Below are 13,957 nucleotides of genomic sequence, written 5' to 3'. Positions count from 1 at the left end.
CTAACAGCTGACCAGCGTGTCCTCACAGGACTATGAGCTCCAGCTGGTCACGTACAAGGCGCAGCTTGAGCCAGTGGCCTCCCCAGCCAAGAAGCCCAAGGTCCAGTCTGGGTCTGAGAGCGTCATCCAGGAGGTAGGGCCAAGGATGGGGCTGGTGGGGCCGGGTGGGCTGCATGGGCCCTGTGGCTCATGGCAGGGCTGACTCTGGCCGCATCCTTCCTCCTGCTCCCCAGTACGTAGACCTGCGGACAAGGTACAGCGAGCTGACCACGCTCACGAGCCAGTACATCAAGTTCATCAGTGAGACCCTGCGGCGCATGGAGGAGGAGGAGGTATGGCCTGCTGGGGGTGGGGGTGCCGTCTTCCCACCCGCCCCGCCCAGATGCTGCCCCTGGGAACCTGTATAAGACCACGTGGTACAGCTCCCTCCCGCCCTCCTGCCTGGGGCCACCAGCACCCTCTCCTTGCAGCACGGCCTGCCCCCAGGCTCCCTGCACCCGTGGCCTGCCCCACCTTGGCCTGGCGCTGCACTGCTCTCCCCGTGGTGGCTGGCGCCTCCTCTTTCTCCTCTGTTGGCACGTGCCCCCGACCAGGCGTCCTACCGGCGCTCATGTGTGTGTTCCTCCTTGGGATTCCACGTGGCCTCTGCACTTGGCCACTTGCTCCGGAAGAGCTGGGGCGTGTCAGATCACCGGGGCTAGGGAGGGGGGGTTCTGGCGTGTCTCGGTGGGCCAGGGTGGCTACCTGTCCTGTTCCTCCTGCTTCCTGGGTAGACTCGCCGTCTGGCTTGCAAGGCCCTCAGATCTGCTCTGCTGTTTCACACTGGCCGTTGTATCCTGTTCCACCCCGCTGGGCGGCAGGAACGGGCCCAGGTCCAGAGAGAGGGACCCTGCAGCCAGAGCCAGGCGGGCAGGTGTTCGGCGGGGCTCAGGCAGGGCTGTGTGGTGGGTGCGGCTCGCACGCCCTGCGAACTTCCTGCTTTGCTCTCTCTCTCTCTCTCTCTCTCTCCCCCCCTATCCATCTGTCTCCATCGCCTGTCTGCGGGAAGAGGGGAGGACGCCTGGGCCTCCTTCCCCAGGCTGGTGAGCACGGTGGGGCCAGGCTGCGCTCGCTGCCTTGAGTGCCCTGGGCGGGTGCACGCTGTCTCCCTCCGCCGGGCTGTGATCTCTGTCTTCCCTCGACCCCCCCCCCCAACCCCCGCACCGCGCTGTCGGAGTGAACTGTGGTGGTGCCGTGTCATGTGAGTGCCTGGCGGCCCACTCTGTGCTCACCGCTCTCTCTGGTTCTCTCCCTCTCTCTGCCGCGGCCACAGAGGCTGGCTGAGCAGCAGCGGGCAGAGGAGCGGGAGCGGCTAGCCGAGGTGGAGGCCGCGCTGGAGAAGCAACGGCAGCTGGCCGAGGCGCACGCCCAGGCGAAGGCGCAGGCAGAGCAGGAGGCCCAGGAGCTGCAGCGGCGCATGCAGGAGGAGGTGGCGCGGCGGGAAGAGGCGGCGGTGGACGCGCAGCAGCAGAAGCGAAGCATCCAGGAAGAGCTGCAGCACTTGCGGCAGAGCTCGGAAGCGGAGATCCAGGCTAAGGCCCGGCAGGCGGAAGCCGCGGAACGCAGCCGGCTGCGCATCGAGGAGGAGATTCGCGTGGTGCGCCTGCAGCTGGAGGCGACCGAGCGCCAGCGGGGTGGGGCCGAGGGCGAGCTGCAGGCGCTGCGCGCACGCGCGGAGGAGGCCGAGGCGCAGAAGCGACAGGCGCAGGAGGAGGCGGAGCGCTTGCGGCGGCAGGTGCAGGACGAGAGCCAGCGCAAGCGGCAGGCGGAGGCGGAGCTGGCCCTGCGCGTGAAGGCGGAGGCCGAGGCGGCTCGAGAAAAGCAGCGGGCCCTGCAGGCGCTCGAGGAACTGCGGCTCCAGGCCGAGGAGGCGGAGCGGCGCCTGCGGCAGGCCGAGGCCGAGCGGGCCCGCCAGGTGCAGGTGGCCCTGGAGACGGCGCAGCGCAGCGCGGAGGCGGAGCTGCAGAGCAAGCGCGCCTCCTTCGCGGAGAAGACGGCGCAGCTGGAGCGCACGCTGCAGGAAGAGCACGTGGCCGTCGCGCAGCTGCGGGAGGAGGCGGAGCGGCGGGCGCAGCAGCAGGCAGAGGCCGAGCGGGCCCGCGAGGAGGCGGAGCAGGAGCTGGAGCGCTGGCGGCTGAAAGCCAATGAGGCGCTGCGGCTGCGGCTGCAGGCGGAGGAGGTGGCCCAGCAGAAGAGCCTGGCGCAGGCGGAGGCGGAGAAGCAGAAGGAGGAGGCCGAGCGCGAGGCTCGGCGCCGCGGCAAGGCAGAAGAGCAGGCCGTGCGGCAGCGGGAGCTGGCCGAGCAGGAACTGGAGAAGCAGCGGCAGCTGGCGGAGGGCACTGCCCAGCAGCGCCTGGTGGCGGAACAGGAGCTGATCCGGCTGCGGGCTGAGACGGAGCAGGGGGAGCAGCAGCGGCAGCTGCTGGAAGAGGAGCTGGCCCGGTTGCAGCGGGAAGCGGGGGCGGCCACCCAGAAGCGCCAGGAGCTGGAGGCGGAGCTGGCCAAGGTGCGGGCCGAGATGGAGGTGCTGCTGGCCAGCAAGGCGCGGGCCGAGGAGGAGTCCCGTTCCACCAGCGAGAAGTCCAAGCAGAGGCTGGAGGCCGAGGCCAGCCGCTTCCGGGAGCTGGCGGAGGAGGCCGCCCGCCTGCGTGCCCTGGCCGAGGAGGCCAAGCGGCAACGGCAGCTGGCAGAGGAGGATGCGGCGCAGCAGCGAGCGGAGGCGGAGAGGGTGCTCGCCGAGAAGCTGGCCGCCATCGGCGAGGCCACGCGGCTTAAGACCGAGGCGGAGATTGCGCTCAAGGAGAAGGAGGCGGAGAACGAGCGCCTGCGGCGGCTGGCCGAGGACGAAGCCTTCCAGCGGCGGCGGCTGGAGGAGCAGGCCGCCCAGCACAAGGCGGATATCGAAGAGCGGCTGGCGCAGCTGCGCAAGGCGTCGGAGAGCGAGCTGGAGCGGCAGAAGGGGCTGGTGGAGGACACACTGCGGCAGCGGCGGCAGGTGGAGGAGGAGATCCTGGCGCTCAAGGCGAGCTTTGAAAAGGCGGCCGCCGGCAAGGCGGAGCTCGAGCTGGAGCTGGGGCGCATCCGCAGCAGTGCCGAGGACACGCTGCGCAGCAAGGAGCAGGCGGAGCAGGAGGCCACGCGGCAGCGGCAGCTGGCGGCCGAGGAGGAACAGCGGCGCCGCGAGGCGGAAGAGCGTGTGCAGAAGAGCCTCGCGGCGGAGGAGGAGGCTGCGCGGCAGCGCAAGTCCGCCCTGGAGGAGGTGGAGCGGCTCAAGGCCAAAGTGGAGGAGGCGCGGCGCCTGCGCGAGCGCGCGGAGCAGGAGTCGGCTCGGCAGCTGCAGCTGGCGCAGGAGGCCGCGCAGAAGCGGCTGCAGGCGGAGGAGAAGGCGCACGCTTTTGCCGTGCAGCAGAAGGAGCAGGAGCTGCAGCAGACGCTCCAGCAAGAGCAGAGTGTGCTGGAGCGGCTGCGGGGCGAGGCGGAGGCGGCGCGGCGGGCGGCCGAGGACGCGGAGGAGGCGCGGGAGCGGGCCGAGCGGGAGGCGGCGCAGTCCCGGCGGCAGGTGGAGGAGGCCGAGCGGCTGAAGCAGTTGGCCGAGGAGCAGGCGCAGGCGCGCGCGCAGGCGCAGGCCGCCGCGGAGAAGCTGCGCAAGGAGGCGGAGCAGGAGGCGGCACGGCGGGCGCAGGCGGAGCAGGCCGCCCTGCGGCAGAAGCAGGTGGCCGACGCCGAGATGGAGAAGCACAAGAAGTTCGCCGAGCAGACTCTGCGGCAGAAGGCGCAGGTGGAGCAGGAGCTGACCGCGCTGCGGCTGCAGCTGGAGGAGACGGACCACCAGAAAAGCATCCTGGACGAGGAGCTGCAGCGGCTGAAGGCGGAGGTGACGGAGGCCGCCCGCCAGCGCAGCCAGGTGGAGGAGGAGCTCTTCTCCGTGCGCGTGCAGATGGAGGAGCTCGGCAAGCTGAAGGCGCGCATCGAGGCGGAGAACCGCGCGCTCATCCTGCGTGACAAGGACAACACGCAGCGCTTCCTGCAGGAGGAGGCTGAGAAAATGAAGCAGGTGGCGGAGGAGGCCGCCCGGCTGAGCGTGGCGGCCCAGGAGGCGGCCCGGCTGCGGCAGCTGGCGGAGGAGGACCTGGCGCAGCAGCGCGCCCTGGCCGAGAAGATGCTCAAGGAGAAGATGCAGGCGGTGCAGGAGGCCACCCGCCTCAAGGCCGAGGCCGAGCTGCTGCAGCGGCAGAAGGAGCTGGCGCAGGAGCAGGCCCGGCAGCTGCAGGAGGACAAGGAGCAGATGGCCCAGCAGCTGGCCGAGGAGACGCAGGGCTTCCAGCGGACCCTGGAGGCGGAACGGCAGCGGCAGCTGGAGATGAGCGCCGAGGCCGAGCGCCTCAAGCTGCGCGTGGCCGAGATGAGCCGGGCCCAGGCCCGCGCCGAGGAGGACGCCCAGCGCTTCCGCAGGCAGGCCGAGGACATCGGGGAGAAGCTACACCGCACCGAGCTCGCCACACAGGAGAAGGTGACGCTGGTGCAGACGCTGGAGATCCAGCGGCAGCAGAGTGACCGCGACGCCGAGCGCCTGCGGGCCGCCATCGCAGAGCTGGAGCGCGAGAAGGAGAAGCTCAAGGAGGAGGCCAGGCTGCTACAGCTGAAGTCCGAGGAGGTACCGGCCCCGCCCCACGGGCGCACGTGGGCGGGCCCCGGGTGGGGGCCTGCTCTGCGGCCGGCTCGCCGGCCTCCCTGACTGTGCCCTCCCCTCCCCCTCCCCCCCCCTTGCAGATGCAGGCGGTGCAGCAGGAGCAGCTGGTGCAGGAGACGCGGGCCCTCCAGCAGACCTTCCTGTCGGAGAAGGACAGCCTGCTGCAGCGGGAGCACTTCATCGAGCAGGAGAAGGCCAAGCTGGAGCAGCTCTTCCAGGACGAGGTGGCCAAGGCACAGAAGCTACGGGAGGAGCAGCAGCGGCAGCAGCGGCAGATGGAGGAGGAGAGGCAGCGGCTGGTGGCCAGCATGGAGGAGGCCCGGCAGCGCCAGCGTGAGGCCGAGGAGGGCGTGCGGCGCAAGCAGGAGGAGCTGCAGCTGCTGGAACGGCAGCGGCAGCAGCAGGAGAAGCTGCTGGAGGAGGAGAACCAGCGGCTGCGCGAGCGGCTGCAGCGCCTGGAGGAGGAGCACCGGGCCGCGCTGGCGCACTCGGAGGAGGTTGCCGCCTCGCACGCCGCGGCTGCCAAAGCCCTGCCAAACGGCCGGGTCGCCCCCGACGGCCCGGCGCCCGAGGTGGAGCCCGACCACGCCTTCGACGGCCTTCGGCGGAAGGTGCCGGCCCAGTGGCTGCAGGAGGTCGGCGTCCTGAGCGCCGAGGAGCTGCAGCGGCTGGTCCAGGGCCGCACAACCGTGGCCGAGCTCGCTCAGCGGGATGACGTGCGCGGCTACCTGCACGGCCGCAGTGGCGTTGCCGGGCTGCTGCTGACGCCCAGCAACGAGAAGCTGAGTGTGTACGCGGCCCTACGGAGGCAGCTGCTGAGCCCGGGCACGGCTCTCATCCTGCTGGAGGCCCAGGCTGCCTCGGGCTTCCTCCTGGACCCTGTGCGGAACCGACGGCTGACCGTCAACGAGGCCGTGAAGGAGGGCGTCGTGGGCCCAGAGCTGCACCACAAGCTGCTGTCGGCCGAGCGCGCCGTCACCGGCTACAAGGATCCCTACACCGGGGAGCAGATCTCCCTCTTCCAGGCCATGAAGAAGGACCTCATCGTGCGGGAGCACGGCATCCGCCTGCTGGAGGCCCAGATCGCCACGGGCGGCATCATCGACCCGGTGCACAGCCACCGCCTGCCCGTGGACGTGGCCTACCGGCGCGGCTACTTCGACGAGGAGATGAACCGCGTCCTGGCGGACCCGAGCGACGACACCAAGGGCTTCTTCGACCCCAACACGCACGAGAACCTCACCTACCTGCAGCTGCTGGAGCGCTGCGTGGAGGACCCCGAGACGGGCCTGCGCCTGCTGCCCCTCACGGATCAGGCTGCCAAGGGTAGGGAGCTGGTCTACACTGACTCGGAGGCCCGGGACGTGTTCGAGAAAGCCACCGTGTCCGCACCATTTGGTAAGTTCCGGGGCAAGACGGTGACCATCTGGGAGCTCATCAACTCAGAGTACTTCACGGCAGAGCAGCGGCGGGACCTGGTGCGGCAGTTCCGCACGGGCAAGGTCACCGTGGAGAAGATCATCAAGATCGTCATCACGGTGGTCGAGGAGCACGAGCAGAAAGGGCAGCTTTGCTTCGAGGGCCTGCGCGCCCTGGTCCCTGCCGCCGAGCTGTTCGAGAGCGGGGTCATCGACCGCGATCTCTACCGCCAGCTGCAGCAGGGCGAGCGTTCGGTGCGAGAGGTGGCCGAGGTGGATGCCGTGCGGCGGGCCCTGCGGGGCAGCAACGTCATTGCTGGTGTGTGGCTGGAGGAGGCGGGACAGAGGCTGAGCGTCTACGAGGCCCTGAAGAAGGACCTACTGCAGCCAGAGGCGGCGGTGGCCCTCCTGGAGGCCCAGGCCGGTACCGGGCACATCATCGACCCCGCCACGAGCGCCCGGCTCACCGTGGACGAGGCGGTGCGGGCCGGCCTAGTGGGGCCTGAGCTGCACGAGAAGCTGCTGTCGGCTGAGAAGGCCGTGACCGGCTACAAGGACCCCTACTCAGGGCAGAGCGTCTCCCTGTTCCAGGCCCTGAAGAAGGGCCTCATCCCCAGGGAGCAGGGCTGGCGCCTGCTGGATGCCCAGTTGTCCACAGGTGGCATCGTGGACCCGAGCAAGAGCCACCGTGTGCCCGTAGACGTTGCCTGTGCCCGGGGCTACCTGGACGAGGAGACCAGCCGAGCCCTGTCGGCGCCCAAGGATGAAGCCAAGACCTACTGCGACCCCGGCACGCAGGAGCCGGTCACTTACGGCCAGCTGCAGCGACAGTGCCGGCCCGACCCGCTGACAGGGCTGAGCCTGCTGCCGCTCTCAGAGAAGGAGGCCCGGGCCCGGCGGGAGGGACTCTGCTCCGAGCTGCAGGCTCGCGAGACCTTTCAGAAGACTGCCGTTGAGGTCCCCGTGGGCAGCTTTAAGGGCAAGACGGTGACCGTGTGGGAGCTCCTCAGTTCTGAGTACTTCACGGCGGAGCAGAGACAGGAGCTGGTGCGGCAGTTCCGCACGGGCACCGTCACCGTGGAGAAGATCATCAAGATCGTCATCACCATCGTGGAGGAGGTGGAGACCGTGCGCCAGGAAAGGCTGTCTTTCAGCGGCCTCCGCGCCCCGGTGCCGGCCAGTGAGCTCGTGGCTGCCGGCGTCCTCAGCAGGGCCCAGTTCGAACAGCTCAAGGACGGCAAAACGTCTGTGAAGGACCTGTCAGAGGTGGACTCTGTGCGGACGCTTCTCCGGGGTAGCGGCTGCCTGGCCGGCATCTACCTGGAGGACTCCAAGGAGAAGGTGACCATCTATGAGGCCATGCGGCGGGGCCTGCTCAGGCCCAGCACGGCCACTCTGCTGCTCGAGGCCCAAGCGGCCACCGGCTTTCTGGTGGACCCTGTGAGGAATCAGCGCTTGTACGTCCACGAGGCCGTGAAGGCGGGCGTCGTGGGCCCCGAGCTGCACGAGAAGCTGCTGTCTGCCGAGAAGGCCGTCACCGGCTACACGGACCCCTACTCCGGCGACACCATCTCCCTCTTCCAGGCCATGAAGAAGGGCCTGGTCCTTAGGGAGCACGGCATCCGCCTGCTGGAGGCCCAGATCGCCACGGGCGGCATCATCGACCCGGTGCACAGCCACCGCCTGCCCGTGGACGTGGCCTACCGGCGCGGCTACTTCGACGAGGAGATGAACCGCGTCCTGGCGGACCCGAGCGACGACACTAAGGGCTTCTTCGACCCCAACACGCACGAGAACCTCACCTACCTGCAGCTGCTGGAGCGCTGCGTGGAGGACCCCGAGACGGGCCTGCGCCTGCTGCCCTTGAAAGGAGCCGAGAAGACGGAGGTGGTGGAGAGCACGCAGGTGTACACGGAGGAGGAGACCCGCAGGGCGTTCGAGGAGACGCAGATCGACATCCCTGGCGGCGGCGACCGCGGCGGCTCCACCATGTCCCTGTGGGAGGTGATGCAGTCGGACCTGATCCCAGAAGAGCAGCGAGCCCGGCTCATGGCGGACTTCCGGGCCGGCCGGGTGACCAAGGAGCGTATGATCATCATCATCATCGAGATCATCGAGAAGACCGAGATCGTGCGCCAGCAGAACCTGGCTTCCTACGACTACATCCGCCGCCGCCTCACGGCCGAGGACCTCTACGAAGCCCGGATCATCTCCCGCGAGACCTACGGCCTCCTCCGGGAGGGCGCCAAGAGCCTCCGAGAGGTGCTGGAGGCGGAGTCGGTCTCACGCTACCTGTACGGCACGGGCTGCGTGGCTGGCGTCTACCTGCCGGGCTCCCGGCAGACGCTCACCATCTACCAGGCGCTGAAGAAGGGGCTGCTGAGTGCCGAGGTGGCCCGGTTTCTGCTGGAGGCACAGGCGGCCACGGGCTTCCTCCTGGATCCCGTGAAGGGCGAGCGGCTGACCGTGGACGAAGCCGTGCGGAAGGGCCTGGTAGGCCCCGAACTGCACGACCGGCTGCTCTCGGCCGAGCGGGCCGTGACCGGCTACCGGGACCCCTACACGGAGCAGACGATCTCGCTCTTCCAGGCCATGAAGAAGGACCTGATCCCTGCCGAGGAGGCCCTGCGGCTGCTGGACGCCCAGCTGGCCACGGGCGGCATCGTGGACCCGCGCCTGGGCTTCCACCTCCCCCTGGAGGTGGCCTACCAGCGCGGCTACCTCAACAAGGACACGCACGACCAGCTGTCGGAGCCCAGCGAGGTGCGCAGCTACCCGGATCCCTCCACGGACGAGCGCCTCAGCTACATGCAGCTGCTCAGGAGGTGCCGTCGCCACGAGACCAGCGGCCAGCTGCTCCTGCCGCTTTCGGACGCCCGCAAGCTGACCTTCCGCGGCCTGCGCAAGCAGATCACGGTGGAGGAGCTGGTGCGCTCGCAGGTCATGGACGAGGCCACGGCGCTGCAGCTGCGGGAGGGCCTGACCTCCGTGGAGGAGGTCTCCAAGAACCTGCAGAAGTTCCTCGAGGGCACCAGCTGCATCGCCGGTGTCTTCGTCGATGCCACCAAGGAGCGGCTGTCCGTGTATCAGGCCATGAAGAAGGGCATCATCCGCCCCGGCACGGCCTTCGAGCTCCTGGAGGCGCAGGCGGCCACCGGCTACGTCATCGACCCCATCAAGGGGCTCAAGCTTACTGTGGAGGAGGCCGTCCGCATGGGCATCGTGGGCCCCGAGTTCAAGGACAAGCTGCTGTCGGCCGAGCGCGCCGTCACCGGCTACAAGGACCCGTACTCGGGGAAGCTCATCTCTCTCTTCCAGGCCATGAAGAAGGGCCTCATCCTGAAGGACCACGGCATCCGCCTGCTGGAGGCCCAGATCGCCACGGGCGGCATCATCGACCCCGAGGAGAGCCACCGGCTGCCCGTGGACGTGGCCTACAAGCGCGGCCTCTTTGACGAGGAGATGAACGAGATCCTGACCGACCCCTCGGACGACACCAAGGGCTTCTTCGACCCCAACACGGAGGAGAACCTCACGTACCTGCAGCTCATGGAGCGCTGCGTCACGGACCCCCAGACGGGCCTGCGCCTGCTGCCCCTGAAGGAGAAGAAACGGGAGCGGAAGACGTCCTCCAAGTCCTCGGTGCGCAAGCGGCGTGTCGTGATCGTGGACCCCGAGACGGGCAAGGAGATGTCCGTGTACGAGGCCTACCGCAAGGGCCTCATCGACCACCAGACGTACCTGGAGCTGTCCGAGCAGGAGTGCGAGTGGGAGGAGATCACCATCTCCTCCTCCGACGGCGTGGTCAAGTCCATGATCATCGACCGCCGCTCGGGCCGCCAGTACGACATCGACGAGGCCATCTCCAGGAGCCTCATCGACCGCTCGGCGCTGGACCAGTACCGCGCCGGCACGCTCTCCATCACCGAGTTCGCCGACATGCTCTCGGGCAACGCTGGTGGCTTCCGCTCCCGCTCTTCTTCCGTGGGCTCCTCCTCCTCCTACCCCATCAGCCCCGCCGCCTCCAGGACCCAGGCGGCCTCCTGGTCAGACCCCACCGAGGAGACAGGCCCCGTGGCCGGCATCCTGGACACGGAGACGCTGGAGAAGGTGTCCATCACGGAGGCCATGCACCGCAACCTGGTGGACAACATCACCGGGCAGCGGCTGCTGGAGGCCCAGGCCTGCACGGGGGGCATCATCGACCCCAGCACCGGGGAGCGCTTCCCCGTCACCGACGCCGTCAACAAGGGCCTGGTGGATAAGATCATGGTGGACCGCATCAACCTGGCCCAGAAAGCCTTCTGTGGCTTCGAGGACCCGCGCACCAAGACCAAGATGTCGGCCGCTCAGGCCCTGAAGAAGGGCTGGCTCTACTACGAGGCAGGCCAGCGCTTCCTGGAGGTGCAGTACCTGACGGGGGGCCTGATCGAGCCCGACGCGCCGGGCCGTGTGCCCCTCGACGAGGCCCTGCAGCGTGGCATGGTGGACGCCCGAACCGCCCAGAAGCTGCGAGACGTCGGCGCGTATTCCAAGTACCTCACCTGCCCCAAGACCAAGCTCAAGATCTCGTACAAGGACGCGTTGGACCGCAGCATGGTGGAGGAGGGCACGGGGCTCCGGCTGCTGGAGGCCGCCGCCCAGTCCAGCAAGGGCTACTACAGCCCCTACAGCGTCAGCGGCTCCGGCTCCGCGGCCGGCTCGCGCTCCGGCTCGCGCACCGGTTCCCGGGCTGGCTCCCGCCGCGGCAGCTTTGACGCCACGGGTTCCGGCTTCTCCATGACCTTCTCCTCCTCCTCCTACTCTTCCTCGGGCTACGGCCGCCGCTACGCCTCAGGGCCCGCGTCCTCCCTGGGGGGCCCCGAGTCCGCGGCGGCCTGACCCGCTGCCTGCACCCCTGCCCTCCCGCTCTGCATGTGGCCAGGTTCCCTGCCCAGGCGTTGGGGTCTTTAACGTTTCAAAGGTGTCTTCCTCCCAAGCGGTGCCTAAAGTCTAACCAAAAAGAGCAGACTAATATATTAATGATCTATCTGCTGTCCAGACAGCCTGCGTCCCAGGGAGGCGGTCAGGGAGGGAGCTGGTGCAGACCCGCTGACCAGCTCATCCCCCAGGCCTCCCTGCTCCTGTCTACCTGCCACTCACCACAGCCAGGTGCCTTGGAGGGTCCCGGGCCCGGCCCCAAGCCCGGCCCTCCTAGCCCTCCCGTCTCTCTAGAGGGTATCGTCTGGGCAAGGTTCCCCGCCCCCCCCCCCCCACCCGCCACCCCGCCCCAGCCCTGCTCGCTGGGCTCACTGACACCCAACCACTGATCCTAGCCGCCCGGGGGAGCGGGGTCGGCCCTGTCGCTAGCAGGGCCCTCAGAACCAGCTTCTCTTCCTGTTTCCAGGACTGATTTCCTTGCTCGGTGGGCCTTGCTGGGGAGGGAGGGGGTCCGGGGTTAGTCATCTCTTTTCCAGCCTGCCCGTGGGAAGATGAGGGTCCAGTCTACAGAACCAGCTGGCCCGGGCCAAGCCTCTCCCGTGCCCGGCCCGCGCCTGGCCCCTGCCCAGCTGCAGGCGCCGTCCCCAGCCCCTAGCCCCTGACACTGTCCCGAGACCCCAGGCGTCCGGCTTCAGCCTTCCAGCCTCAGTCCCTTAGTAAGTGCCTTCAGTGTCCTCCCTCCACCCCAGGCCCCGAGGACCCAGACCTGGGGTGGGAGACAGACCCTCCCGGTGACAGACTCCCCACCGGCCCAGCTCCCGGGCGTGCCAGCCCCGGGGCCAGGCTGGGTATGGCCGGGGCTTCTGCAGGACTCTGCTCCCCCGTGGGTCCCCCCTGGGTGCTTCCTGCCTGTCTGTCCGCGACAGCCTCACCTCCTTGTCAGGCCCGGGCACAGGCAGCCCAGCCCAGTTCCCTCCCCTCTTGTTCCATCCGGCCCCTGGCCTCGGTGGCTTCCACCCCTGCCTCCACTCTCTGATGAAGCTTTGCATGTTCCACTAACCCAGGCAGGCGGCGGGTGGAGGCGCCAGGCTTCGGCTGCCTCCGTGAGGGCAGAACACTAACCCGACCACGGGTGAGCCTGCAGCGCTCACCCCAATAAAAGCAATTCCAACCTTCCTGTGGGTCCTGCGTTGTTTTCTCATCCCCGGGTCGGGTGTGTGCCGGGGGCGGGGTGGATCAACGCTGCAGCCCCAGGCTCTGAGCTTGGCCGGGCATCTGGGCCAAGGGCAGGGGAGCAGGGCCTCCGTGACTGGCCCGAGGCCTGTGTTTCCAGTACCGAGCAGAGGGCAGGGCGGAGGCTTGCTCGCCTACGGTCCTCAGCCCCTGCCGCTCGTCCCGCCGATGGCCTGTCACTCTGCCGGGCCCACACACCCAGTTCGCGGGCGGCGCTGCTGAGGGGGGTCCGTGCTCTCCCGTCAGCCAACGTTGCCTGGGCCCCTCACGGCCCATCCTTCGGAGGGAGCCCGGGTCAGCTGGTTCGGGCAGCAAAGGTTAACACCGCAGGGAAGGCCGTGGTCGCGAGCCTCGGCGGCTGGACGGTGAGCGAGGCATCAGGGTCTCTGCTGCGGTCCTCCCGCCCCCGTCGCCCCAAGTCCACACACGGCTCCTTGCATCGGGCTCGTCCAGCCTCCCGGGTTCTCTCTGGGGAAACTCACGAGAGGAGGCTGCGCGGGGCCGGCCGCAGCCCTGCTGAGCCACTCGCCCTGAGGCCACGACGGAGGCCCACCTGCCTGCTCTGCCCAGGGTGGGGGCGGCTGACCGAGAGCCTCGTCTTTGGGGCCTGAATCCTGGCCATCGTGTCCTTACCGGGCTCCGCTCCTTTGCCCGCTGCCGCGTACGGCAGAAATAACCAGGATCCCCACCGGGATGGGATCCGGAACAAGGAGTCTCCGTGGCCAGGTGGCGGGGTCTTCCTCCTGGGGACCGGGACTGGCGGCTCCTCACCCTAACGTGGCAGGCTCGCTCCCGGTGGGTCTCTGGAGTATGGTGGGCTGGCCACTGCTCCTACTCCTTGATCCCAGACTCCTGTCTCCACCCGCGGGGCCCACGGACTCCGGGTAAGGCCCGTGTCCTGGGGGATGGCACCCCAGTTCCGCCAGGCCGGCAGCCTCTGCCGGGCATGCCGTCCCCTGCGGCCCCGGGCCCTGCCGCACACCCTTGCCGTAAGGGGGCCTGAGCGCCGTGGCGATGTCCCGCCGAAGTCCACCCCGCAGGCCTGAGCGTGGCACCTGGAACGTGAGTCGGAAGCGACGGATCCCCCACCGGCCGGCCGGCTCTGGGGTCTCTGCCGCCGGGCTGACGTGCAGTGTCACACGGCACACGGGAGAGCAGCGGGGCTGGCCGGGGAGGGGAGCTGTGTCGTCGGCCCGTGCCGGGCCCATCTCCACATCTGGGCATCGGGTCGCGAGCCTGTGTGAGCCCCGGTGGCCGGTGAGCACCTGCCAAGCTGTCCTGCCCACCGGTGGCTCGGTGGGCGCCAGCATGCGGCACGAGACCACGCTCCTTGTCCCCCAGCGCCTCCTTTCCGCAACCCCCGCCCCCGTCCTGGGCCCCTCAGGCCCCGAGCAGCCAGCCACACCATCCTGCCGCCGGCCGAGAGCCCCCGTGCCCCCACCCCCGCCCCCCGCCACTGTGAGGGGGTCTGTCCGTCCCAACGTGCCACACCGGCCGTCGCGAACCAGGACCGGGCTTTGTCCTCCATCATCTCGCCGGTGGGAGCCTCCGTGAGGCCAACAAGCCGACCGAGGTCACGTTCCTGGTGTGTCAGCTGGTATCTCAAATTCACAGAGGCCGACCGGGTGTAGGGCTTTTTCCTTAGAGGCAAGAAAGG

General features: G+C 69.0%; 1 protein-coding gene across 29 annotated transcripts in view; it reads left to right on the top strand.

Annotated features, from left to right (window-relative positions):
- The window catches only part of PLEC (plectin), a 56,078-nt gene extending 43,836 nt beyond the window's left edge, over nt 1-12,242 (top strand). For all 29 annotated transcript variants that reach the window (XM_043602025.1, XM_043602023.1, XM_043602022.1 and 26 more), the window contains 4 exons: nt 29-133; nt 234-332; nt 1,313-4,693; nt 4,810-12,242. In XM_043602025.1, the coding sequence (XP_043457960.1) occupies nt 29-133; nt 234-332; nt 1,313-4,693; nt 4,810-11,028 (9,804 nt within the window). In that variant the 3' untranslated portion in view covers nt 11,029-12,242. The remainder of the gene's footprint in view (nt 1-28; nt 134-233; nt 333-1,312; nt 4,694-4,809) is intronic.
- Nucleotides 12,243-13,957: the final 1,715 nt, after the last annotated feature.

The sequence above is a fragment of the Prionailurus bengalensis genome, chromosome F2, assembly GCF_016509475.1.
Source record: "Prionailurus bengalensis isolate Pbe53 chromosome F2, Fcat_Pben_1.1_paternal_pri, whole genome shotgun sequence".
Lineage (NCBI taxonomy): Eukaryota > Metazoa > Chordata > Mammalia > Carnivora > Felidae > Prionailurus > Prionailurus bengalensis.
The sequence above is the reverse complement of the archived record's forward strand: the minus strand, read 5'-3'. Positions and strand labels throughout refer to the sequence as shown.